This window comes from Salmo salar, chromosome 10 (genome assembly GCF_965601325.2).
Source record: "Salmo salar chromosome 10, fSalSal1, whole genome shotgun sequence".
Classification (NCBI taxonomy): Eukaryota; Metazoa; Chordata; class Actinopteri; order Salmoniformes; family Salmonidae; genus Salmo; species Salmo salar.
In genome coordinates, this window is record NC_138300.1 from 124336471 (window position 1) to 124362008 (window position 25538).

The 25538-nt window shown below is 46.6% G+C and overlaps 1 protein-coding gene across 10 annotated transcripts in view; it reads right to left on the reverse strand.

The window, feature by feature from the left end:
* LOC106561819 (guanine nucleotide exchange factor for Rab-3A) overlaps window positions 1-25538 on the reverse strand; it is a 30598-nt gene that overhangs the window by 3353 nt on the left and 1707 nt on the right. For 3 of the 10 annotated variants that reach the window (XM_045688671.2, XM_045688673.2, XM_045688672.2), the window contains exons 3-10: window positions 19284-19554; window positions 17995-18090; window positions 17676-17753; window positions 17002-17247; window positions 12887-13006; window positions 5584-5712; window positions 944-1056; window positions 23-46 (exon numbers count right to left, since the gene is read on the reverse strand). In XM_045688671.2, the coding sequence (XP_045544627.1) occupies window positions 23-46; window positions 944-1056; window positions 5584-5712; window positions 12887-13006; window positions 17002-17247; window positions 17676-17753; window positions 17995-18090; window positions 19284-19554 (1077 nt within the window). Of the gene's footprint in view, window positions 1-22; window positions 47-943; window positions 1057-5583; window positions 5713-12886; window positions 13007-17001; window positions 17248-17675; window positions 17754-17994; window positions 18091-19283; window positions 19555-23829; window positions 24206-25538 lie in introns of those variants that run through there. The other 7 variants (XM_045688674.2, XM_045688675.2, XM_045688676.2 and 4 more) reach the window with 4 other exon arrangements.

A 25538-nucleotide genomic window follows, 5' to 3' on the forward strand; every position in this document is an offset into this window, starting at 1 on the left:
TTGGCTCCTAAAAGTCACTTACGTCTCTACTGCTGCTCTCAGGCCACTGGGGGAAAAGAATATAATCAAATTGTGAATAGGAAGCAAGAGGTGAAGCAATGTAGCCCATTGAGTCAATCCATTAGCACACAGAAAACACGAAACAGATCTAAAGAGAAAAACCATACCAATCTATTAGAAAGTCTGACTAATCCCCCCCCCCCCAAAAAAAAAAATCATCAAGCTATAGACAGAAACTACTGATAGGTTCTGACTTCTAAAACTTGAAATTGTTTGTTAAATCATCCGGTATCCTATGGAAATGAGGAGGGCCACAGTCTGGTTTCTAAACCAGAAATGAAATGGGTATCTGTAGGAGGAATGTATATGTTGGAGTCAATTAAGCTCGGAATGTACTGAGTGAAGGAAAGATAATCACATGGTTGCAGTCACTGATCAGGACGGAGAGATGTGGTTTAGTGAGGAATGGGGGGCCGAGGTCAGGTCACTGATAAGGACGGAGAGATGTGGTTTAGTGAGGAATGGGGGCCGAGGTCAGGACGGAGAGATGTGGGTTAGTGAGGAATGGGGGCCGAGGTCAGGTCACTGATAAGGACGGAGAGATGTGGATTAGTGAGGAATGGGGGCCGAGGTCAGGTCACTGATAAGGACGGAGAGATGTGGGTTAGTGAGGAATGGGGGCCGAGGTCAGGTCACTGATAAGGACGGAGAGATGTGGTTTAGTGAGGAATGGGGGCCGAGGTGTCGTCACCAAGAGGAGAGAAACTGTCCGTTTTAATTTGAGCATGAATAAGCAGTGAATGAGAAGTGACAGAGGAAGAACGAGTGATGCAGATGTGATTTACTGTTGTCAAGATAGTATCAACAACAACAAAAAACACATGAACCAGACTACATTTCCTGAGGAAAACAACCATTGTAAAAACGTTGACTGATAACTCACTTGGGTCCGCCACACTCTACGGCGTTGGCTTTGACCACGGGTAAAGTGGACACGGCCACTGGTTCGATGGTCAGCGAGTTGTTCTCCACTGCGTTCTGCACCGACTGAGACAACTGTTGACAGAAGAGTATTAATAAAAACCTGAATGAAAACAAAAAAGACGTAAACAAAGCCCTCTCCCAGACACATATAGAATATAGACATTGATTCTTGTGACTGACTTGTTTCATATGCATTTATACTTGTCAGTTGTGAATTGTGTCATTATGCATTTATTGTCTAATCTGAATGTTACAGATGAAGTTCCCTCTCAGAAAAATAACATTCCATTCTGGTACGAGTAGTTATGCCATTCCATTCTGGTACGAGTAGTTATGCCATTCCATTCCATTCTGGTACGAGTAGTTATGCCATTCCATTCTGGTACGAGTAGTTATGCCATTCCATTCTGGTACGAGTAGTTATGCCATTCCATTCTGGTACGAGTAGTTATGCCATTCCATTCTGGTACGAGTAGTTATGCCATTCCATTCTGGTACGAGTAGTTATGCCATTCCATTCTGGTACGAGTAGTTATGCCATTCCTCGGTACGAGTAGTTATGCCATTCCATTCTGGTACGAGTAGTTATGCCATTCCATTCTGGTACGAGTAGTTATGCCATTCCATTCTGGTACGAGTAGTTATGCCATTCCATTCTGGTACGAGTAGTTATGCCATTCCATTCTGGTACGAGTAGTTATGCCATTCCATTCTGGTACGAGTAGTTATGCCATTCCATTCTGGTACGAGTAGTTATGCCATTCCATTCCATTCCATTCTGGTACGAGTAGTTATGCCATTCCATTCTGGTACGAGTAGTTATGCCATTCCATTCCATTCCATTCTGGTACGAGTAGTTATGCCATTCCATTCTGGTACGAGTAGTTATGCCATTCCATTCTGGTACGAGTAGTTATGCCATTCCATTCTGGTACGAGTAGTTATGCCCCATTCGGCGGAGTTGCCATTCCACTGGTCGGTGGCCTCCACGGACGAGTAGTTATGCCATTCCATTCTGGTACGAGTAGTTATGCCCCATTCGGCGGAGTTGCCATTCCATTCTGGTACGAGAGTAGCCCCCTGGTCGAGTGGCCATTCCATCTGGCCGGTGGCCCCCTGGCACGAGTAGTTATGCCATTCCATTCTGGACGAGGAGCCTCCACGGTCGAGTAGTTATGCCCCATTCGGCGGAGTTGCATTCCATTCTGGTACGAGTAGTTATGCGATTCCATTCTGGTACGAGTAGTTATGCCATTCCATTCTGGTACGAGTAGTTATGCCATTCCATTCTGGTACGAGTAGTTATGCCATTCCATTCTGGTACGAGTAGTTATGCCATTCCATTCTGGTACGAGTAGTTATGCCATTCCATTCTGGTACGAGTAGTTATGCCATTCCATTCTGGTACGAGTAGTTATGCCATTCCATTCTGGTACGAGTAGTTATGCCATTCCATTCTGGTACGAGTAGTTATGCCATTCCATTCTGGTACGAGTAGTTATGCCATTCCATTCTGGCACGAGTAGTTATGCCATTCCATTCTGGCACGAGTAGTTATGCCATTCCATTCTGGCACGAGTAGTTATGCCATTCCATTCTGGCACGAGTAGTTATGCCATTCCATTCTGGTACGAGTAGTTATGCCATTCCATTCTGGTACGAGTAGTTATGCCATTCCATTCTGGTACGAGTAGTTATGCCATTCCATTCTGGTACGAGTAGTTATGCCATTCCATTCTGGTACGAGTAGTTATGCCATTCCATTCTGGTACGAGTAGTTATGCCATTCCATTCTATGTCTGTATGTACAGTTGAAGTCAGAAGTTTACATACACCTTAGCCAAATACATTTAAACTCAGTTTTTCACAATCTCTGACATTTAATCCTAGTAAAAATTCCCTGTTTTAGGTCAGTTAGGATCACCACTTTATTTTAAGAATGTGAAATGTCAGAATAATAGTAGAGAGAATGATTTATTTCAGATTTTATTTCCTTCATCACAGTCCCAGTGTGTCAGAAGTTTACATACACTCAATTAGTATTTGGTAGCATTGCCTTTAAAATTGTTTAACTTTGGTCAAACGTTTTGGGTAGCCTTCCACAAGCTTCCCACAATAAGTTGGGTGAATTTTGGCCCATTCCTCCTGACAGAGCTGGTGTAACTGAGTCAGGTTTGTAGGCCTCCTTGCTCACACACGCTTTTTCAGTTCTGCCCACAAATTTTCTATAGGATTGAGGTCAGGGCTTTGTGATGGCCACTCCAATACCTTGACTTTGTTGGCCTTGGAAGTATGCTTGGGGTCATTGTCCATTTGGAAGACCCATTTGCGACCAAGCTTTAACTTCTCTAGGGTAGGGGGCAGTATTTTCATGGCCGGATGAAAAACATACCCAAATTAAAACAGCCTACTACTCGGGCCCAGGAACTAGAATATGCATATTATTAGTAGATTTGGATAGAAAACACTCTGAAGTTTCTAAAACTGTTTGAATGATGTCTGTGAGTATAACAGAACTCATATGGCAGGCAAAAACCTGAGAAAAATCTAACCAGGAAGTGGGAAATCTGAGGCTGTAGTTTTTTCAAGTGATTGCCTAACTAACACACAGTGACTTAGGGTTCATTTTGCACTTCCTAAGGCTTCCACTAGATGTCAACAGTCTTTAGAAAGTTGTTTGAGGCGTCTACGGTGAACAGAGAGCCAACAAAGGAAGTTGGAAGTTGTTGACTCAGGAAAGCACATGAGTTCATTGGCGCGCATTCATGTGTTCCAAATTGTTTTTCAAGACATTGGAATCGTCCGGTTGGAATATTATTGAAGTTCTAAGTTAAAAAGGCCCTAAAGATTGATGCTATACAATGTTTGACATGTTTGAACGAACGTAAATATAACTTTTTTTGACTTTTCGTCGTGACATTTTGGCCGCGCTTCCTACACTTGGAGTAGCTTACTGAACGCGCAAACAACAACGAGGTATTTGGACATAAATTATGGACTTTATCGAACAAAACAACATTTATTGTGGACCTGGTATCCCTGGAAGTGCCTTCTGATGAAGATCATCAAAGGTAAGTGAATATTTATAATGCTATTTATGATTTTAGATGACTCCAAAATGGCGGGTATCTGTTTGCTTGATGTCTTTTTCTGAGCGCCGTACTCAGATTATTGCAAAGTGTGCTTTCCCCGTGAAGCTTTTTTGAAATCTGTCACAGCGGTTGCATTAAGGAGATGTTCATCTATAATTCTTTGAATAACAGTTTAATATTTTATCAACGTTTATGATGAGTATTTTTGTAAATTTTTGTGCTGATTCACCGGCAGTATTGGAGGCAAAATATTTTCTGAACATCACGCGCCAATGTAAAATGCTGTTTTTGGATATAAATATCAACTTGATCGAAACAAAAAAAATGCATGTATTGTGTAACATGATGTCCTAGGAGTGTCATCTGATGAAGATCGTCAACGGTAGCTTCCCACCTCCCCAAGAGAGGTTAACTTCCTGACTGATGTCTTGAGATGTTGCTTCAATATATCCACATCATTTTCCATCCTCATGATGCCATCTATTTTGTGAAGTGCACCAGTCCCTCCTGCAGCAAAGCACCCCCACAACATGATGCTGCCACCCCCGTGCTTCACGGATAGGATGGTTTTCTTCAGCTTGCAAGCCTCCCCCTTTTCCCTCCAAACATAACGATGGTCATTATGGCCAAACAGTTATATTTTTGTTTCATCAGACCAGAGGACATTTCTCCAAAAAGTACGATCTTTGTCCCCATGTGCAGTTGCAAACCGTAGTCCGGCATTTTTATGGTGGTTTTGGAGCAGTGGCTTCTTGTTGAGCGGCCTTTCATATTGTCGATATAGGACTTGTTTTACTGTGGATATAGATACTTTTGTACCGGTTTCCTCCAGCATCTTCACAAGGTCCTTTGCTGTTGTTCTGGGATTGATTTGCACTTTTTGCACCAAAGTACGTTCATCTCCAGGAGACAGAATGCCTTTCCTTCCTGAGTGGTATGAGGGCTGCGTGGTCCCATGGTGTTAATACCCGCGTACTATTGTTTGTACAATAGTGGTACCTTCAGCCATTTGGAAATTGCTCCCAAGGATGAACCAGACTTGTGGAGGTCTACAATTTTATTCTGAGGTCTTGGCTGATTTCTTTAGATTTTTCCCATGATGTCAAGCAAAGAGGCACTGAGTTTCAAGGTAGGCCTTGAAATGCATCCACATGTACACCTCCAATTGACTCAAATTATGTCAATTAGCCTATCAGAAGCTTCTAAAGCCATGACACCATTTTCTGGAATTTTCCAAGCTGTTTAAAGGCACAGTCAGCTTAGTGTATGTAAACGTCTGACCCACTGGAATTGTGATACAGTGAAATAATCTGTCTGTAAACAATTGTTGGAAAATTTACATGTGTCATGCACAAAGTAGATGTCCTAACCGAATTTCCAAAACTATAGTTTGTTAACAAGAAATTTGTGGAGTGGTTGAAAAACAAGTTTAAAATGACTCTAACCCAAGTGTATGTAAACTTCCGACTTCAACTGTATGTACAGAGAAACACAAAAAGGTACATACCTCAGATTCGGTGAAGGAGAGACAGGGGTCGATGTCCTCTCTGTAGATACGGCCCAGGAAGGCTGACTTTCTGTCCAGACTTGGTCTGTCTTTCCAGGTCAGGAACTCTGCATACAGCACGTTGTCCATCTGAGGACAGGAAACACTGTATAATTGTAATGAGAAATTATTTTATTTAATTATTTTCCTGTATTTGATTTACTGTATGGATATGTAATAAACATGATTGTATTTGCAGGAAGACGAAGTTACCCAGGTATATTTAAGTAAGTAGTTGTCACTTGTTAGTTTATAAATCATCTGTTGCAACTTAGTATTGATGTTCCTACCTTTGACCTGTTAAACTGCCAGTATCAAATGTCTGCCAGTATTGAATGTTATGGTTAAAGTGTGATGCCAGACTGATAATGTATCTGTGACCCCTTGTGATTCTAGAGCAGATAGTCTTCCTACAAGCCCCTCTCACTGGTGTGATTCTGGAGCTGATATTGTCTTCCTACAAGCCCCTCTCACTGGTGTGATTCTGGAGCAGCTGGCTTCCTACAAGCCCCTCTCACTGGTGTGATTCTGGAGCAGCTGGCTTCCTACAAGCCCCTCTCACTGGTGTGATTCTGGAGCAGCTGGCTTCCTACAAGCCCCCCTCACTGGTGTGATTCTGGAGCAGCTGGCTTCCTACAAGCCCCCCTCACTGGTGTGATTCTGGAGCAGCTGGCTTCCTACAAGCCCCTCTCACTGGTGTGATTCTGGGAGCAGCTGATATCGTCTTCCTACAAGCCCCTCTCACTGGTGTGATTCTGGAGCTGATAATGTCTTCCTACAAGCCCCTCTCACTGGTGTGATTCTGGAGCTGATAATGTCTTCCTACAAGCCCCTCTCACTGGTGTGATTCTGGGAGCAGCTGATATCGTCTTCCTACAAGCCCCTCTCACTGGTGTGATTCTGGAGCTGATAATGTCTTCCTACAAGCCCCCCTCACTGGTGTGATTCTGGAGCTGATAATGTCTTCCTACAAGCCCCTCTCACTGGTGTGATTCTGGGAGCAGCTGATATCGTCTTCCTACAAGCCCCTCTCACTGGTGTGATTCTGGAGCTGATATTGTCTTCCTACAAGCCCCTCTCACTGGTGTGATTCTGGAGCTGATAATGTCTTCCTACAAGCCCCTCTCACTGGTGTGATTCTGGAGCTGATATTGTCTTCCTACAAGCCCCTCTCACTGGTGTGATTCTGGAGCAGCTGGCTTCCTACAAGCCCCTCTCACTGGTGTGATTCTGGAGCAGCTGGCTTCCTACAAGCCCCTCTCACTGGTGTGATTCTGGGAGCAGCTGATAATGTCTTCCTACAAGCCCCTCTCACTGGTGTGATTCTGGGAGCAGCTGATAATGTCTTCCTACAAGCCCCTCTCACTGGTGTGATTCTGGAGCTGATAATGTCTTCCTACAAGCCCCTCTCACTGGTGTGATTCTGGAGCTGATAATGTCTTCCTACAAGCCCCTCTCACTGGTGTGATTCTGGAGCTGATAATGTCTTCCTACAAGCCCCTCTCACTGGTGTGATTCTGGGAGCAGCTGATATCGTCTTCCTACAAGCCCCTCTCACTGGTGTGATTCTGGAGCAGCTGGCTTCCTACAAGCCCCCCTCACTGGTGTGATTCTGGAGCAGCTGGCTTCCTACAAGCCCCCCTCACTGGTGTGATTCTGGAGCTGATAATGTCTTCCTACAAGCCCCTCTCACTGGTGTTTCCATGACATTTGGTACTGTGTGGTTAATATATAAGGGCTTCCTCAGAGACATTTACAGCCTTATTCTAAAATTGATTAAATAACGAATTAAACACAATATCCCATAATGATAACGCAAAAACAGGGTTTAAGACATTTTTGCAAATGTGTAAAAAAAAAAACAATCTAAAACTGAAATATCTTATTTACATAAGTATTCAGACCCTTTGATATGAGACTCAAAATTGAGCTCAGGTGCATCCTGTTTCCATTGATCATCCTTGAGATGTTTCTACAACTTGATTGGAGTCCACCTGTGGTAAATTCAATTGATTGGACATGATTTGGAAAGGCACACACCTGTCTATATAAAAAGGTCCCACAGTTGAAATCGCATGTCAGAGCAGAAACCAAGCTAGAGGTCCAACGAATTGTCCGTAGAGCTCCGAGACAGGATTGTGTCGAGGCACAGATCTGGGGAAGGGTACCAAAAAAATGTCTTCAACATTGAAAGTCCGCAAAAACACAGTGGCCTCCGTCATTCTTAAATGGAAGAAGTTTGGAACCACCAAATCTCTTCCTGGCTGCCCGGCCAAACAGCAATTGGGGAAGAAGGACATTGGTCAGGAAGGTGACCAAGAACCGATGGTCACTTTGACAGAGCTCCAGAGGTCCTCTGTGGAGATGGGAGAACCTTCCAGAAGGACAATTATCTCCGCAGCACTCCACCAATCAGGCCTTTATGGTAGAGTGGTCAGATGGAAGCCACTCCTCAGTAAAAGGCACATGACAGCCCACTTGGAGTTTGCCAAAAGGCACCTAAAGACTCTCAGACCATGAGGTGAAAAAATGATTGTTGTCTATCAACAATGACAAGCCACTGGGGTCTGACAATCTAGATGGAAAATTACTGAGGATAATAGCAGAGGATATTGCCACTCCTATTTGCCACATCTTCAATTTAAGCCTACTAGAGAGTGTGTGCCCTCAGGCCCGGAGGGAAGCTAAAGTCATTCCGCTAACCAAGAATAGTAAAGCCCCCTTTACTGGTACAAATAGCCGACCAACTTCTGGAGAAAAAAAATGTTTGACCAGATACAATGCTAATTTTACAGTAAACAAATTGACAACAGAATTTCAGCATGCTTATAGGGAAGGACACTCAACAAGCACAGCACTTACACAAATGACTGATGATTGGAGAGCAATTGATGATAAAATGATTGTGGGGGCTGTCTTGTTAGACTTCAACGCAGCTTTTGACATTATTGATCATAGTCTGCTGCTGGAAAGTATGCGTTATGGCTTTACACCCCCTGCTATAATGGCTTTACACCCCCTGCTATAATGGCTTTACACCCCCTGCTATAATGTGGATAAAGTGTTACTTGTCCAACAGAACGCAGAGGGTGTTCTTCAATGGAAGCATATCAAATATAATCCAGTAAGAATCAGGAATTCCCCAGGGCAGCTGTTTAGGACCCTTGCTTTTTAAAATTTTTACACTACACACGTCAATTCACAAAGAGCTGCAGTTAGTTTCAGAGTGGGTGGCAAGGAATAAGTTAGCCCTAAATATTTCTAAAACTAAAAGCATTGTATTTGGAACAAAACACTCACTAAACCCTAAAACTCAACTAAATCTTGTAATAAATCATGTGGAAATTGAGATGACTAAACTGCTTGGAGTAACACTAGATTGTAAACTGTCATGGTCAAAACATATTGATGCAGTAGTAGCTAAGATGGGGAGAAGTCTGTCCATAATAAAGCGATGCTCTGTCTTCTTAACAACATTATCAGCAAGGCAGTTCCTACAGGATCTAGTTTTGTCCCACCTTGACTACTGTTCAGTCGTGTGGTCAGGAGCCATAAAAAAGAAGGACTTAGGAAAACTACAATTGTCTCAGAACAGGGCAGCACAGATGGCTCTTGGATGTACACAGAGAGATAATATTAATAATATGCATGTCAATCTCTCCTGGCTGAAAGTGGAGGAGAGATTGACTTCATCACTACTTTTATTTATGAGAAGTATTGACATGTTGAATGCACCCATGCATACCCCACAAGACATGCCACCAGAGGTCTCCCCTGTAGCTCAGTTGGTAGAGCATGGTGTTTGCAACACCAGGGTTGTGGGTTCGATTCCCACGGGGGGCCAGCACAGAAAAAAAAAAAAAATGTATGAAATGTATGCATTCACTACTGTAAGTCGCTCTGGATAAGAGCGTCTGCTAAATGACTAAAATGTAAATGTAAATGTCTCTTCGCAGTCCCCAAGTCCAGAACAGACTATGGGAGGCACACAGCACTACATAGAGCCATGACTACATGAAACTCTTATTCCACATCAGGTAACTGATGCAAGCAGTAAAACAGCGGGGACTGTGAAGCAACACAAACATTGGCACAGACACATGCATACACACACATACGATAACATACACACACACATGGATTTAGTAATGTAGTTATGTGGTAGTGGTAGAGTAGGGGGCTGAGGGCACACAGTGTGTTGTGAAATCTGAATGTATTGTAAAATTCTATAAATTGCCTTAATTTTGCAGGACGCCTGGAAGAGTAGCTGCTGCTTTGGCAGCAGCTAATGGGGATCCATAATAAATACAAAATACAAATGAGAAACAAAATTTTCTGGTCTGATGAAACCAAGATTGAACTCTTTAGCCTGAATGCCAAGCATCACGACTGGAGGAAACCCGGCACACATACGGTGAAGCATGGTGGTGGCAGCATCATGCTGTGGGGATGTTTTTCAGCGGCAGGGACTGGGAGACTGGTCAGGATTGAGGGAAAGATGAGTGGAGTAAAGTACTGAGAGATCCTTGATGGAAACATGCTCCAGAGCGCTCGTAACCTTAGACTGGGGTGAAGGTTCACCTTCCAACAGAACAACGACCCTAAGTACACAGCCAATATAACGCAGGAGTGGCTTCCGGACAAGTCTCTGAATGCCCTTGAGTGGTCCAGCCAGAGCCCGGACTTGAACATCTCTGGAGAGCCCTGAAAATAGCTGTGCAGCGACGCTCCCCATCCAACCTGACAGAGCTTGAGAGGATCTGCAGAGAAGAATGGGAGAAACTCCCCAAATACAGGTGTGCCAAGCTTGTAGCGTCATACCCAAGAAGACTCTAGGCTGTAATCGTGTGTAGATTGATGTGGGGGAAAAAAACTATTTAATCCATTTTAGAATAAGGCTGCAACGTAACAAAATGTGGAAAAAGTCAAGGGGTCTGAATACTTTCCGAATGCACTGTAGTTACACAGTCCATGTAAAAAATTATCCAGGCAACATCACTCCGTAGAGGAAAGATAGACATTCACTCACATATGAATTGTATGGTGTATTATTCAGCTTTTCTGTACTTTGTAAGCACATGAACAAGTACATTTTTCAGCACATGAACAAATGAATTTCCCCCTTAGTGGGATAATAATGTTGATCTAAACCTACTCAGTCAGACCGAATAAAACTGACACATCAACCACTAGACCCTGATCACACAGTAAAGTAGGAAAAGAATAACGACTATAGAAATGACTGCATGTCCACAGCTTCCCAACCCTGTCAATGGCCAAGCTTCCCAACCCTGTCAATGGCTAAGCTTCCCAACCTGTCAATGGCTAAGCTTCCCAACCCGTCAATGGCTAAGCTTCCCAACCCGTCAATGGCTAAGCTTCCCAACCCGTCAATGGCTAAGCTTCCCAACCCGTCAATGGCTAAGCTTCCCAACCCGTCAATGGCTAAGCTTCCCAACCCATCAATGGCTAAGCTTCCCAACCCGTCAATGGCTAAGCTTCCCAACCTGTCAATGGCTAAGCTTCCCAACCCGTCAATGGCTAAGCTTCCCAACCCGTCAATGGCTAAGCTTCCCAACCCGTCAATGGCTAAGCTTCCCAACCCGTCAATGGCTAAGCTTCCCAACCCGTCAATCCCAACCCGTCAATGGCTAAGCTTCCCAACCCGTCAATGGCTAAGCTTCCCAACCCGTCAATGGCTAAGCTTCCCAACCCGTCAATGGCTAAGCTTCCCAACCCGTCAATGGCTAAGCTTCCCAACCCGTCAATGGCTAAGCTTCCCAACCCGTCAATGGCTAAGCTTCCCAACCCGTCAATGGCTAAGCTTCCCCAACCCGTCAATGGCTAAGCTTCCCCAACCCGTCAATGGCCAAGCTTCCCCAACCTGTCAATGGCCAAGCTTCCCCAACCTGTCAATGGCCAAGCTTCCCAACCCTGTCAATGGCTAAGCTTCCCAACCCCGTCAATGGCTAAGCTTCCCAACCCCGTCAACGGCTAAGCTTCCCAACCCCGTCAACGGCCAAGCTTCCCAACCCGTCAACGGCTAAGCTTCCCAACCCGTCAACGGCTAAGCTTCCCAACCCGTCAATGGCTAAGCTTCCCAACCCGTCAATGGCTAAGCTTCCCAACCCGTCAATGGCTAAGCTTCCCAACCCGTCAATGGCTAAGCTTCCCAACCCGTCAATGGCTAAGCTTCCCAACCCGTCAATGGCTAAGCTTCCCAACCCGTCAATGGCTAAGCTTCCCAACCCGTCAATGGCTAAGCTTCCCAACCCGTCAATGGCTAAGCTTCCCAACCCGTCAATGGCTAAGCTTCCCAACCCGTCAATGGCTAAGCTTCCCAACCCGTCAATGGCTAAGCTTCCCAACCCGTCAATGGCTAAGCTTCCCAACCCGTCAATGGCTAAGCTTCCCAACCCGTCAATGGCTAAGCTTCCCAACCCGTCAATGGCTAAGCTTCCCCAACCCGTCAATGGCTAAGCTTCCCCAACCCGTCAATGGCCAAGCTTCCCCAACCTGTCAATGGCCAAGCTTCCCCAACCTGTCAATGGCCAAGCTTCCCAACCCTGTCAATGGCTAAGCTTCCCAACCCTGTCAATGGCTAAGCTTCCCAACCCCGTCAACGGCCAAGCTTCCCAACCCGTCAATGGCCGTGTATAGGCCCTGTAATGAAGCCTTTTTTTTTTAATATAATTTGTTGTCACAGAGTTTTCCAGTAACCCATCCTTAGTCTCTTCCAGTTCACCTCACCTTCGGTATGAAGGCCTGTAGAAAATGAGGCCAACAGAAGGTGGAGCATGAAAAGCCGTTTGCCCCTCCCAACAGCTGGAATAGGCACGTTCAAACAGAGGAGATTTGAAACCAAAAAGGCAATAATCTTCCAGTGGTGCCCCCATGGGGTAGAGTCATTTCAACCAAATTATATAAATAAAATAAAAAACATTTATAATTGTTTTTTGTCTGAAGTATCAATTTTCTAAAACTATAGCACGCTAGCAACGCAAATTAGCTGACTCTGGAAGGGTTGGTAGATTTGTTTATTTTTTAATCAACGTCTACTCACAGCCAATCAGCCAGCAGAAGATAGACAATCAGCGCTCCACTCAAACATACTTTTCCAACATGAACTCTGGCTCTGGAGAACGTGAGGGAAGCCGAGGCTACCCCCGTCCTAGAACTCAAAAGAGCAAGCAGAAACACAGTGGCAAGGAAAAAAGTCCCTAGAAGGAAGAAACCTTAAGAGGAACCAGAGGGGTGTGGTTACCTGTCGGCTGAGAGAGCGTGGCCCCTCCCCCTTCTCTGCCCAGTAGGGTTCATAGGTCACAGAGATCGAGTGGCCCGGAACCAGACACAAAATCAGAGAGAGGAGCGCAGGAACCGTAGGCTGAGAGAGAGGAGAATGGAGGGAAGGAGAGAGGGAGAAAGAAAGAGAAGAGAAGAGAAGAGGTCCGGCAAAGGCAATGAGCAAGTGAAAGAAAAAAAGGGAATCAAAAAATAACCCCACGATATGGAGACAGGAAGAGGATATGGAGACAGGAAGAGGATATGGAGACAGGAAGAGGAAGAGGATATGGAGACAGGAAGAGGAAGAGGATATGGAGACAGGAAGAGGAAGAGGATATGGAGACAGGAAGAGGAAGAGGATATGGAGACAGGGAGAGGAGGAGGATACGGAGACAGGGAGAGGAGGAGGATACGGAGACAGGGAGAGGAGGAGGATACGGAGACAGGGAGAGGAGGGGGATACGGAGACAGGGAGAGGAAGAGGATACGGAGACAGGGAGAGGAGGAGGATACGGAGACAGGGAGAGGAGGAGGATACGGAGACAGGGAGAGGAGGAGGATACGGAGACAGGGAGAGGAGGAGGATACGGAGACAGGGAGAGGAGGAGGATACGGAGACAGGGAGAGGAGGAGGATACGGAGAGAGGAGGAGGATACGGAGAGAGGAGGAGGATATGGAGAGAGGAGGAGGATACGGAGACAGGGAGAGGAGGAGGATACGGAGAGAGGAGGAGGATATGGAGACAGGAAGAGGAAGAGGATATGGAGACAGGGAGAGGAGGAGGATATGGAGACAGGGAGAGGAGGAGGATACGGAGACAGGGAGAGGAGGGGGATACGGAGACAGGGAGAGGAGGAGGATACGGAGACAGGGAGAGGAGGAGGATACGGAGACAGGGAGAGGAGGAGGATACGGAGAGAGGAGGAGGATACGGAGACAGGGAGAGGAGGAGGATACGGAGAGAGGAGGAGGATACGGAGAGAGGAGGAGGATACGGAGACAGGGAGAGGAGGAGGATACGGAGAGAGGAGGAGGATACGGAGACAGGGAGAGGAGGAGGATACGGAGACAGGGAGAGGAGGAGGATACGGAGACAGGGAGAGGAGGAGGATACGGAGACAGGGAGAGGAGGAGGATACGGAGACAGGGAGAGGAGGAGGATACGGAGACAGGGAGAGGAGGAGGATACGGAGACAGGGAGAGGAGGAGGATACGGAGACAGGGAGAGGAGGAGGATACGGAGACAGGGAGAGGAGGAGGATACGGAGACAGGGAGAGGAGGAGGATACGGAGACAGGGAGAGGAGGAGGATACGGAGACAGGGAGAGGAGGAGGATACGGAGACAGGGAGAGGAGGAGGATACGGAGACAGGGAGAGGAGGAGGATACGGAGACAGGGAGAGGAGGAGGATACGGAGACAGGGAGAGGAGGAGGATACGGAGACAGGGAGAGGAGGAGGATACGGAGACAGGGAGAGGAGGAGGATACGGAGACAGGGAGAGGAGGAGGATACGGAGACAGGGAGAGGAGGAGGATACGGAGACAGGGAGAGGAGGAGGATACGGAGACAGGGAGAGGAACAGGATACGATAGGGAGAGGAGGAGGATACGGAGACAGGGAGAGGAGGAGGATACGGAGACAGGGAGAGGAGGAGGATACGGAGACGGGGAGAGGAACAGGATACGATAGGGAGAGGAGGAGGATACGGAGACAGGGAGAGGAGGAGGATACGGAGACAGGGAGAGGAGGAGGATACGGAGACGGGGAGAGGAACAGGATACGATAGGGAGAGGAGGAGGATACGGAGACAGGGAGAGGAGGAGGATACGGAGACAGGGAGAGGAGGAGGATACGGAGACGGGGAGAGGAACAGGATACGATAGGGAGAGGAGGATAAAAAGAGAAAGGGAAAACCACCAGAGGGAGGAGAGAAATGGAGAGAGTGATGAAAGGATGCAGGAGGTGAGGAAAGAAATACATTTACAAGGGTTATAGTGGGAAGCAGCAAAAGAGTTAGTGCAGAAACAAGCATTGAATTGTTGTGCATTTCTGTAGATCGCTGTTAGTGGTCACAGTAGGTCGATTGATTGAAAAGTTCAACCAATAGCAGACCCAAGATTAGATTGATGTCATAATCTAAGTACATAAGTACGCACAACACAACAGTATGGCCGTGTCTGAAATCTGTCTTGCCTACTAATAACTACATACTGTGTACTAATAATACTACATACACTAAATGACCATGTATTAAGGGCTTCATAAATACATTTGATTGATTGATTTTGCTACTGAGGACAGACGATTTTTTCACGCTTCAGCACTCGTCGGTCCCGTTCTGTGAACTTGTGCGGCCTACCACGTCGCTGGCTGAGCCGTTGTTGCTCCTAGACATTTCCACTTCACAATAACAGCACTTACAGTTGACCGGGGAGCAGCTCTAGCAGGGTGGCATCCTATGACGGTGCCACGATGAAAGTCACTGAGCTCTTCAGTAAGGCCATTCTACTGTCAGTGTTTGTCTATGGAGATTGCATGGCTGTGTGCTCAATTTTATACACCTGTCAGCAACGGGCGTGGCTGAAACAGCCGAATCCACTAATTTGAAAGGGTGTCCACATACTTTTGTATATACAAGTGTACTATTTAGAGAGTACTGTTTAGTAAAAACGTATGCAGTAAGTGACAAATATCAACATACTACTCACTCATACAGAGAAGACATCATCTCGTGCTTGTTCCATTCGTTCATTTTTTGTAGAGCACGTCTCCCCTATTCTGATTATCAGCTGCTGTCAAACACACGTGGGGTGTGAGAAGGCAATACTTTTCCTCAATAGTGTGCAGAAAAGTATACTAGATGAAAAGCCAAAGTGAGTATCGGCCTGTCTAGACTTTTCCCAGAGTCAGTAGAAAGGCCTCTTTAGTGTCCTAAGTTTTCATAACTGTGACCTTAATTCCCTACCGTCTGTAAAGCTGTTAGTGTCTTAATGACCGTTCCACAGGTGCATGTTCATTAATTGTTTATGGTTCATTGAACAAGCATGGGAAAACAGTGTTTAAACCCTTTACAATGAAGATCTGTGAAGTTATTTGGATTTTTACAAATTATCTTTGAAAGACAGGGTCCTGAAAAAGGGACGTTTCTTTTTTTGCTGAGTTTACATTTAAATGTGTCCACAGTGTCCGGATCCCTATTTCCTGCGCTATATTCAAATGCCAGTATGCATTCTACACACGGTGGAATAGTCAAAATATGATAACACAACAACCCCTGTAGCTAACGAGCCAGCTAACCCCTGTAGCTAACGAGCCAGCTAACCCCTGTAGCTAACGAGCCAGCTAACCCCTGTAGCTAACGAGCCAGCTAACCCCTGTAGCTAACGAGCCAGCTAACCCCTGTAGCTAACGAGCCAGCTAACCCCTGTAGCTAACTAGCCAGCTAACCCCTGTAGCTAACTAGCCAGCTAACCCCTGTAGCTAACTAGCCAGCTAACCCCTGTAGCTAACTAGCCAGCTAACCCCTGTAGCTAACTAGCCAGCTAACCCCTGTAGCTAACTAGCCAGCTAACCTCTGTAGCTAACTAGCCAGCTAACCTCTGTAGCTAACCTGCAAGCAAAGCTAAAGGGATTGCAAACAGGTTACCATAACTCTAGCCAAACCCACATTTATTTTCTAAACATTAGCTAGCTGGTTAGCATTTATGAGGCCAACAAACATGTTCCTTACCCGCTTGGAACGTATTTCCTCTAACATTATAATGAAAAAGGTGCATCTCTCCCAAAACACACGGTTTCTGGAGACTTGTGGGCGGAGTGCTAATGATTTTGCCCACTGTAGGTGCTTTCGGAAGCCTGAATGCGTCCAGACTGAAGAGAAATCCGCACACAATGCGACCAGATCTGAACACAATCAGACCACAATGCAACATTTGTGCTTCTAGACCCGTCTTTTTTAATGTGATCTTTGTATTCTGATAGCAGAAGTCACATGTAAGTGTTTTCACATACCCAAAAAGCCAACTATTTAGAACACAATTGTGGGTATTTGGACACGGCCAGTGTGTAGTTTAAAAGGCAGCTTGCCCCTACCTCTTTGTCCTCTCTGACTGGCTGCAGGGAGACAGAGGGGGGGTCTAAGTTCCCACCAGGGGCCAATGGCAAGGCCCAGCTGGCGCTCTTGTTGCGCGTGTGTCCTCCTCCATGGCGGGGGCTGGCCCCCTTGGACCTAGTGCCCGGGGAGAGGAGCTGAGGGTGGGCTTGGCGGTTGGGGGAAGACGGGGTGGAGGTCAGGACCATGGTCTTCAGCGCTGACACCTCCGCCTGAAGGACATCAATCTGGGAAGAGACAAGAACACAGGGTGTGGTTATAGACAGTAGTTATAGATTGTACCCAAACCAACACACACACACACACACACACACACACACACACACACACACACACACACACACACACACACACAGACACCACAGGGTCAGACACCACAGGGTCAGACACCACAGGGTCAGATGTAGAGCAGCGTCCCTGGAGCAGGTTAGGGGTAAAGTACCTTGCTCAAGGGTACAAAGGCAGTAGGTGACAAATGAGATATTGATATCAGCAACCCTTTGGCTGCCGGCTCACTCACGCCAAATTTTTCCATCAACCACCAGATTCTTATGGGTTTTCCTGCATTAAATCAGGTACAGGTAACCTGTGTGGCTCTATTGGTTAGAGCTCGGCATGGTTGTGGGTTCAATTCCCGGAGGGATCACAGACTAACCTTGCCCTGAGCCTCCTTCAGCTGCTTCTCTGCTGCAGCTTGTTTCACGTTGGCTTCACGCACCATCTTGTGAGCTTCCTGGAGGACAGGAAGACAACCGTGTGTTAACAACAACCACGCAGGGGCCACACTTCTCAATGTCAAGATGTTCTGATACCATCACAGAGCACACCCAGGACAGATCACTGTGTTGCAGGCTGTAGGACTCATTCCTGCCTCCCTCAGACTAGCCTCGATTCCAGGCTGTAGGACTCATTCCTGCCTCCCTCAGACTAGCCTCGAGTCCAGGCTCCAGGGAGTATGGTCACGCAAGACTAACCTCAAATAGACTGGCAGTGAGTTCTTCCAGCTCCTGTTCCAGCTGATCTCTGACCTGCGACAGACGCTCACACTCCTTATCCTTCAGCTTCAGCTCCTGGGAGAGGTGAAGGAGAGGGGCGAGGTGGAGGAGAGGAAAGAGGCGGCGTGGTAGAGGAGAGGGGCGAGGTGGTGGAGGAGAGGACAAGAGGGGAGAGGTGGATGAGAGGGGCGAGGTGATGGAGGAGAGGACAAGAGGGGAGAGGTGATGGAGGAGAGGGGCGAGGTGGTGGAGGAGAGGACAAGAGGGGAGAGGTGGAGGAGAGGGGCGAGGTGATGGAGGAGAGGACAAGAGGGGAGAGGTGATGGAGGAGAGGGGCGAGGTGATGGAGGAGAGGGGCGAGGTGATGGAGGAGAGGGGCGAGGTGGTGGAGGAGAGGACAAGAGGGGAGAGGTGGATGAGAGGGGCGAGGTGATGGAGGAGAGGACAAGAGGGGCGAGGTGATGGAGGAGAGGGGCGAGGTGATGGAGGAGAGGGGCGAGGTGATGGAGGAGAGGAGAGGGAGAGGGGGGAGGAGAAGAGGGGAGAGGTGGAGGACAGGAGATAGGTGGAGAACAAGAGGGGAGAGGTGGAGGACAAGAGGGGAGAGGTAGAGGACAGGGGAGAGGTAGAGGACAGGAGAAGAAGGGGAGGAGGGGAGAGGAGGACAGAGGGGGAGGAGAGAGGAGAGGAGAGGGGTGGAGGAGGACAAGAGGGGAGAGGTGGAGGACAAGAGGGGAGAGGTGGAGGACAAGAGGGGAGAGGTGGAGGAAAAGAGGGGAGAGGTGGAGGACAAGAGGGGAGAGGTGGAGGACAAGAGGGGAGAGGTGGAGGACAAGAGGGGAGAGGTGGAGGACAAGAGGGGAGAGGTGGAGGAAAAGAGGGGAGAGGTGGGGGGGGGAGGGGGGAAAAGAGGGGAGAGGTGGAGGAAAAGAGGGGAGAGGTGGAGGAAAAGAGGGGAGAGGTGGAGGAAAAGAGGGGAGAGGTAGAGGACAGGGGAGGAGAAGAGAGGAGAGGAGAAGAGGTTGAGGGGAACTGGGTCAGTATGCAGCAGCATAGCGTAGGGCTAAACCTATTGGGATGACTGCATGGTCACACCCTTTTCCAGGTCACACATTGTTATGGAGTCAAGCAACTGTCATACAGTAGAGATGGGCGTCAGAGTTATCAGGGTGTGATCAGGGGGTGAGTGTGTGATCAGGGGGTGTGATTAGGGGGTGAGTGTGTGATTAGGGGGTGAGTGTGTGCCAGCCTGTAATAACGCTCTCTACCTGCTGTGCAGCATCCAGTTGTTCCCGTAGGATCTCTGATCCCTTCTCTCTGATCTCCAGGGAAGAGCTCCGGAGGCGGGACACGTCGTCCTCATGCTCCCCGCCACGGGCAGCCTCCAGCTGGGTATTACCCTCCAGCCTGCTGCCCTCCCTACCCCTGATCTGGCTCCAGGCCTGGGTAACAGATCCCTCCTGGGGCCTGGTGGAACCTGGGTCAGCCGGCCCACCACCGTCCACCCGGGGGCTCGGACCGGGCTCCAGGTCTACCAACCTTTACAACACATAAAAATACATGATATTTAATAGATCGGGAAGGAATTGGTTGTTTTAGACTTACTAAATAACATAGTTACATTTGTTTATAGTTAGGCCTGATGTATAGTTTGAAACCTAGACTGTACAGCAGCCGAGCGAGTGAAACAGCACTCTCTCTGTCTCAGTATGTGTAGACCATGTATCTGATGCTGTCTGGACAGTGAAACAGCACCTCTCTGTCTCAGTATGTGTAGACCATGTATCTGATGCTGTCTGGACAGTGAAACAGCTCCTCTCTGTCTCAGTATGTGTAGACCAGGTATCTGATGCTGTCTGGACAGTGAAACAGCACCTCTCTGTCTCAGTATGTGTAGACCATGTATCTGATGCTGTCTGGACAGTGAAACAGCTCCTCTCTGTCTCAGTATGTGTAGACCATGTATCTGATGCTGTCTGGACAGTAAAACAGCATCTCTCTGATGCTGTCTGGACAGTGAAACAGCACCTCTCTGTCTCAGTATGTGTAGATCATGTATCTGATGCTGTCTGGACAGTGAAACAGCACCTCTCTGTCTCAGTATGTGTAGACCGTGTATCTGATGCTGTCTGGACAGTGAAACAGCATCTCTCTGTCTCAGTATGTGTAGACCATGTATCTGATGCTGTCTGGACAGTAAAACAGCACCTCTCTGTCTCAGTATGTGTAGACCATGTATCCGATGCTGTCTGGACAGTGAAACAGCACCTCTCTGTCTCAGTATGTGTAGACCATGTATCTGATGCTGTCTGGACAGTGAAACAGCACCTCTCAGTCTCAGTATGTGTAGATCGTGTATCTGATGCTGTCTGGACAGTGAAACAGCATCCTCTCTGTCTCAGTATGTGTAGACCATGTATCTGATGCTGTCTGGACAGTGAAACAGCATCTCTCTGTCTCAGTATGTGTAGACCGTGTATCTGATGCTGTCTGGACAGTGAAACAGCACCTCTCTGTCTCAGTATGTGTAGCACCATGTATCTGATGCTGTCTGGACAGTGAAACAGCACCTCTCTGTCTCAGTATGTGTAGACCAGGTATCTGATGCTGTCTGGACAGTGAAACAGCACCTCTCTGTCTCAGTATGTGTAGACCATGTATCTGATGCTGTCTGGACAGTGAAACAGCACCTCTCTGTCTCAGTATGTGTAGACCGTGTATCTGATGCTGTCTGGACAGTGAAACAGCATCTCCCTGTCTCAGTATGTGTAGACCGTGTATCTGATGCTGTCTGGACAGTAAAACAGCATCTCTCTGATGCTGTCTGGACAGTGAAACAGCACCTCTCTGTCTCAGTATGTGTAGACCATGTATCTGATGCTGTCTGGACAGTAAAACAGCATCTCTCTGATGCTGTCTGGACAGTGAAACAGCACCTCTCTGTCTCAGTATGTGTAGACCGTGTATCTGATGCTGTCTGGACAGTGAAACAGCACCCCTCTGTCTCAGTATGTGTAGACCATGTATCTGATGCTGTCTGGACAGTAAAACAGCATCTCTCTGATGCTGTCTGGACAGTGAAACAGCACCTCTCTGTCTCAGTATGTGTAGACCAGGTATCTGATGCTGTCTGGACAGTGAAACAGCACCTCTCTGTCTCAGTATGTGTAGATCATGTATCTGATGCTGTCTGGACAGTGAAACAGCACCCCTCTGTCTCAGTATGTGTAGACCAGGTATCTGATGCTGTCTGGACAGTGAAACAGCACCTCTCTGTCTCAGTATGTGTAGACTCGTGTATCTGATGCTGTCTGGACAGTGAAACAGCACCTCTCAGTCTCAGTACGTGTAGATCATGTATCTGATGCTGTCTGTCCAAATAGAGTATATAATGTCAAACTCTTATTGGCCAGACAGAATACATGGGCTTCATATAGTAAGACAGCAGACGCTGTTTCACTCGCTCAAACGCTTTCTCCGGGGAGATTTTGGTGGGTGCACAAATCGACTCTTAAGAGGTCAACTTTCTCGCTGCCATCAAGAGGGGTGCGACTGAAGGTGGGGGGGGGGCCCAACCAAATATCGATTAGGGCCCCCAAAAGGCCCTGAATCAGTTGCCCAACCATGGCAGGATCCCCAGTTATGGGGGGGATACCTAGTCAGTTGTACAGGGAAAGGGGGGATACCTAGTCAGTTGTACAGGGAAAGGGGGGATACCTAGTCAGTTGGAAATGGGGATACCTAGTCAGTTGTACAGGGAAAGGGGGGATACCTAGTCAGTTGTACAGGTTAAGGGGGGGATACCTAGTCAGTTGTACAGGGAAAGGGGGGGATACCTAGTCAGTTGTACAGGGAAAGGGGGGATACCTAGTCAGTTGTACAGGGAAAGGGGGATACCTAGTCAGTTGTACAGGGAAAGGGGGGATACCTAGTCAGTTGGACAGGGAAAGGGGGGATACCTAGTCAGTTGTACAGGGAAAGGGGGGATACCTAGTCAGTTGTACAGGGAAAGGGGGGATACCTAGTCAGTTGTACAGGGAAAGGGGGGATACCTAGTCAGTTGTACAGGGAAAGGGGGGATACCTAGTCAGTTGTACAGGGAAAGGGGGGATACCTAGTCAGTTGTACAGGGAAAGGGGGGGATACCTAGTCAGTTGTACAGGGAAAGGGGGGGATACCTAGTCAGTTGTACAGGGAAAGGGGGGGATACCTAGTCAGTTGTACAGGGAAAGGGGGGATACCTAGTCAGTTGTACAGGGAAAGGGGGGGATACCTAGTCAGTTGTACAGGGAAAGGGGGGATACCTAGTCAGTTGTACAGGGAAAGGGGGGATACCTAGTCAGTTGTACAGGGAAAGGGGGGGATACCTAGTCAGTTGTACAGGGAAAGGGGGGATACCTAGTCAGTTGTACAGGGAAAGGGGGGATACCTAGTCAGTTGTACAGGGAAAGGGGGGATACCTAGTCAGTTGTACAGGGAAAGGGGGGATACCTAGTCAGTTGTACAGGGAAAGGGGGGATACCTAGTCAGTTGTACAGGGAAAGGGGGGATACCTAGTCAGTTGTACAGGGAAAGGGGGGATACCTAGTCAGTTGTACAGGGAAAGGGGGGATACCTAGTCAGTTGTACAGGGAAAGGGGGGGATACCTAGTCAGTTGTACAGGGAAAGGGGGGATACCTAGTCAGTTGTACAGGGAAAGGGGGGATACCTAGTCAGTTGTACAGGGAAAGGGGGGATACCTAGTCAGTTGTACAGGGAAAGGGGGGATACCTAGTCAGTTGTACAGGGAAAGGGGGGATACCTAGTCAGTTGTACAGGGAAAGGGGGGGATACCTAGTCAGTTGTACAGGGAAAGGGGGGATACCTAGTCAGTTGTACAGGGAAAGGGGGGATACCTAGTCAGTTGGACAGGGAAAGGGGGGATACCTAGTCAGTTGTACAGGGAAAGGGGGGATACCTAGTCAGTTGTACAGGGAAAGGGGGATACCTAGTCAGTTGTACAGGGAAAGGGGGATACCTAGTCAGTTGTACAGGGAAAGGGGGGATACCTAGTCAGTTGTACAGGGAAAGGGGGGATACCTAGTCAGTTGTACAGGGAAAGGGGGGATACCTAGTCAGTTGTACAGGGAAAGGGGGGATACCTAGTCAGTTGTACAGGGAAAGGGGGGATACCTAGTCAGTTGTACAGGGAAAGGGGGGATACCTAGTCAGTTGTACAACTGAATGCCTTCAGCTGAAATGTGTCTTCCACATTTAACCCAACCCCTCTGAATCAGAGAGGTGCAGGGGGGGGGTGGGGCTGCCATAATCGACATCCACGTCATCGGCGCCCCGGGGAACAGTGGGTTAACCGCCTTGCTCAGGGGGCAGAACAACAGATTTTTTTACTTTGTCAGCTCGGAGATTCGATCCAACAACGTTTCGGTTACTGGCCCAATGCTCTAACCACTAGGCTACTACAGGCCTCTCTACCTGCTCTCCTCCCCCATCTGCTCATTAGTAGAGCTGTAGCAGGCTATCTACACTCATTGAGAGCAGCCTCCTGTGCTTGCAGTAAGAAATAAAAACATTTACATTTTTCTATGCCTCAAGGGCTCTCTACGGGCTTGGGCCCCAGGGCTTCAGCCCCTGCATTTATCCGGCCCTGTCAAAAACAATAACATTACAAACATCAATATGTCATTAAGAATCATCACAACATGTGATGCTGAACTAACCTACACAACTTTTTCACAACTTTCGCTTATGCCATGATGGCAGTCTGACAGCACAACATTTCATCGGATTTCACCTTCCCAGCTCCCCGCACTTACCCTCTCACCACCCGGCTGGATGATTCACCACGTACCGCCGCCATGACCGCATCTACTCCCTGTTCCCAAGAATTCCATAAATTCTTAGTGTTCAATGTTTACTTGCTGTCGATATCATTCAGAAAGACCAATGCAATAGTTTCAAAACAATGTTCAAAATGTTAGTCTACTATTAAATAATGTTCACGACAACGCTATGGATTACAATGAATGTTTCATCGAGTTATCAAACGAGATCAAGTTAAAGCGAATGTTATTTTGTTAACTGATGTTTGCGATGCGCTGTTAATCTACGTTCATTCCAGCTCATTCCAATAGAGAAAATAACGAGTTGTGTCGTCGTCCATAGGTCACATGATGACACATCCTCACGTCCCAACCCCCCAAAAATCTAGTTTAAGGAAACAGAACAAATAAACTACCTACTTCACACTACTGCCACGAGGTGTGCAATTCAACTCAACAAAAGCATACAGTATCTAGTGTCAATATAGCTAATATAGACTACACATGTCTAGTTTCAATACAATACAGCTAATATAGACTACACATGTCTAGTTTCAATACAATACAGCTAATATAGACTACACGTGTCTAGTTTCAATACAATACAGCTAATATAGACTACACATGTCTAGTTTCAATACAATACAGCTAATATAGACTACACATGTCTAGTGTAGAATCAATATTATAGAGTAGAATCATAGAATAGATCAGAATCATAGAATATAATCATAGAATAGAGTAGAATATATAGTTGATATAGAATAGAGCAGAATCATAGAATAGATCAGAATCATAGAATAAAGTAGATTCAAAATAGAGTAGAATCATAGAATAGAGTAGAATCATAGAATAGAGTAGAATCATAGAGTAGAATCATAGAATAGAGTAGAATATATAGTTGATATAGAATAGATCAGAATCATAGAATAGATCAGAATCATAGAATAGAGTAGAATCATAGAATAAAGTAGACTCAGAATAGAGTAGAATCATAGAATAGAGTAGACTCAGAATAGAGTAGAATCATAGATTAGACTGAGAATAGAGTACAATCATAGAATAGTGTAGAATCATAGAATAGAGTAGACTCAGAATAGAGTAGAATAATAGAGTAGAATAATAGAATAGAGTAGAAGCAATATTATAGAGTAGAATCATAGAATAGAGTAGACTCAGAATAGAGTAGAATTATAGAATAGAGTAGAATCATAGAATAGAATCATAGAATAGAGTAGAATCAATATTATAGAGCAGAATCATAGAATAGAGTAGACTCCGAATAGAGTAGAATCATAGAATAGAGTAGAATCATAGAATAGAGTAGAATCAATATTATAGAGTAGAATCATAGAATAGAGTAGAATCATAGAATAGAGTAGACTCAGAATAGAGTAGAATTATAGAATAGAGTAGAATCATAGAATAGAATCATAGAATAGAGTAGAATCAATATTATAGAGTAGAATCATAGAATAGAGTAGACTCCGAATAGAGTAGAATCATAGAATAGAGTAGAATCAATATTATAGAGTAGAATCATAGAATAGATCAGAATCATAGAATAGAGTAGAATCATAGAATAGAATCATAGAATAGAATAAAATCATAGAATAGAGTAGACTCAGAATAGAGTAGAATCATAGAAGAGTAGAATCATAGAATAGAGTAGAATCATAGAATAGAGTAGAATCATAGAATAG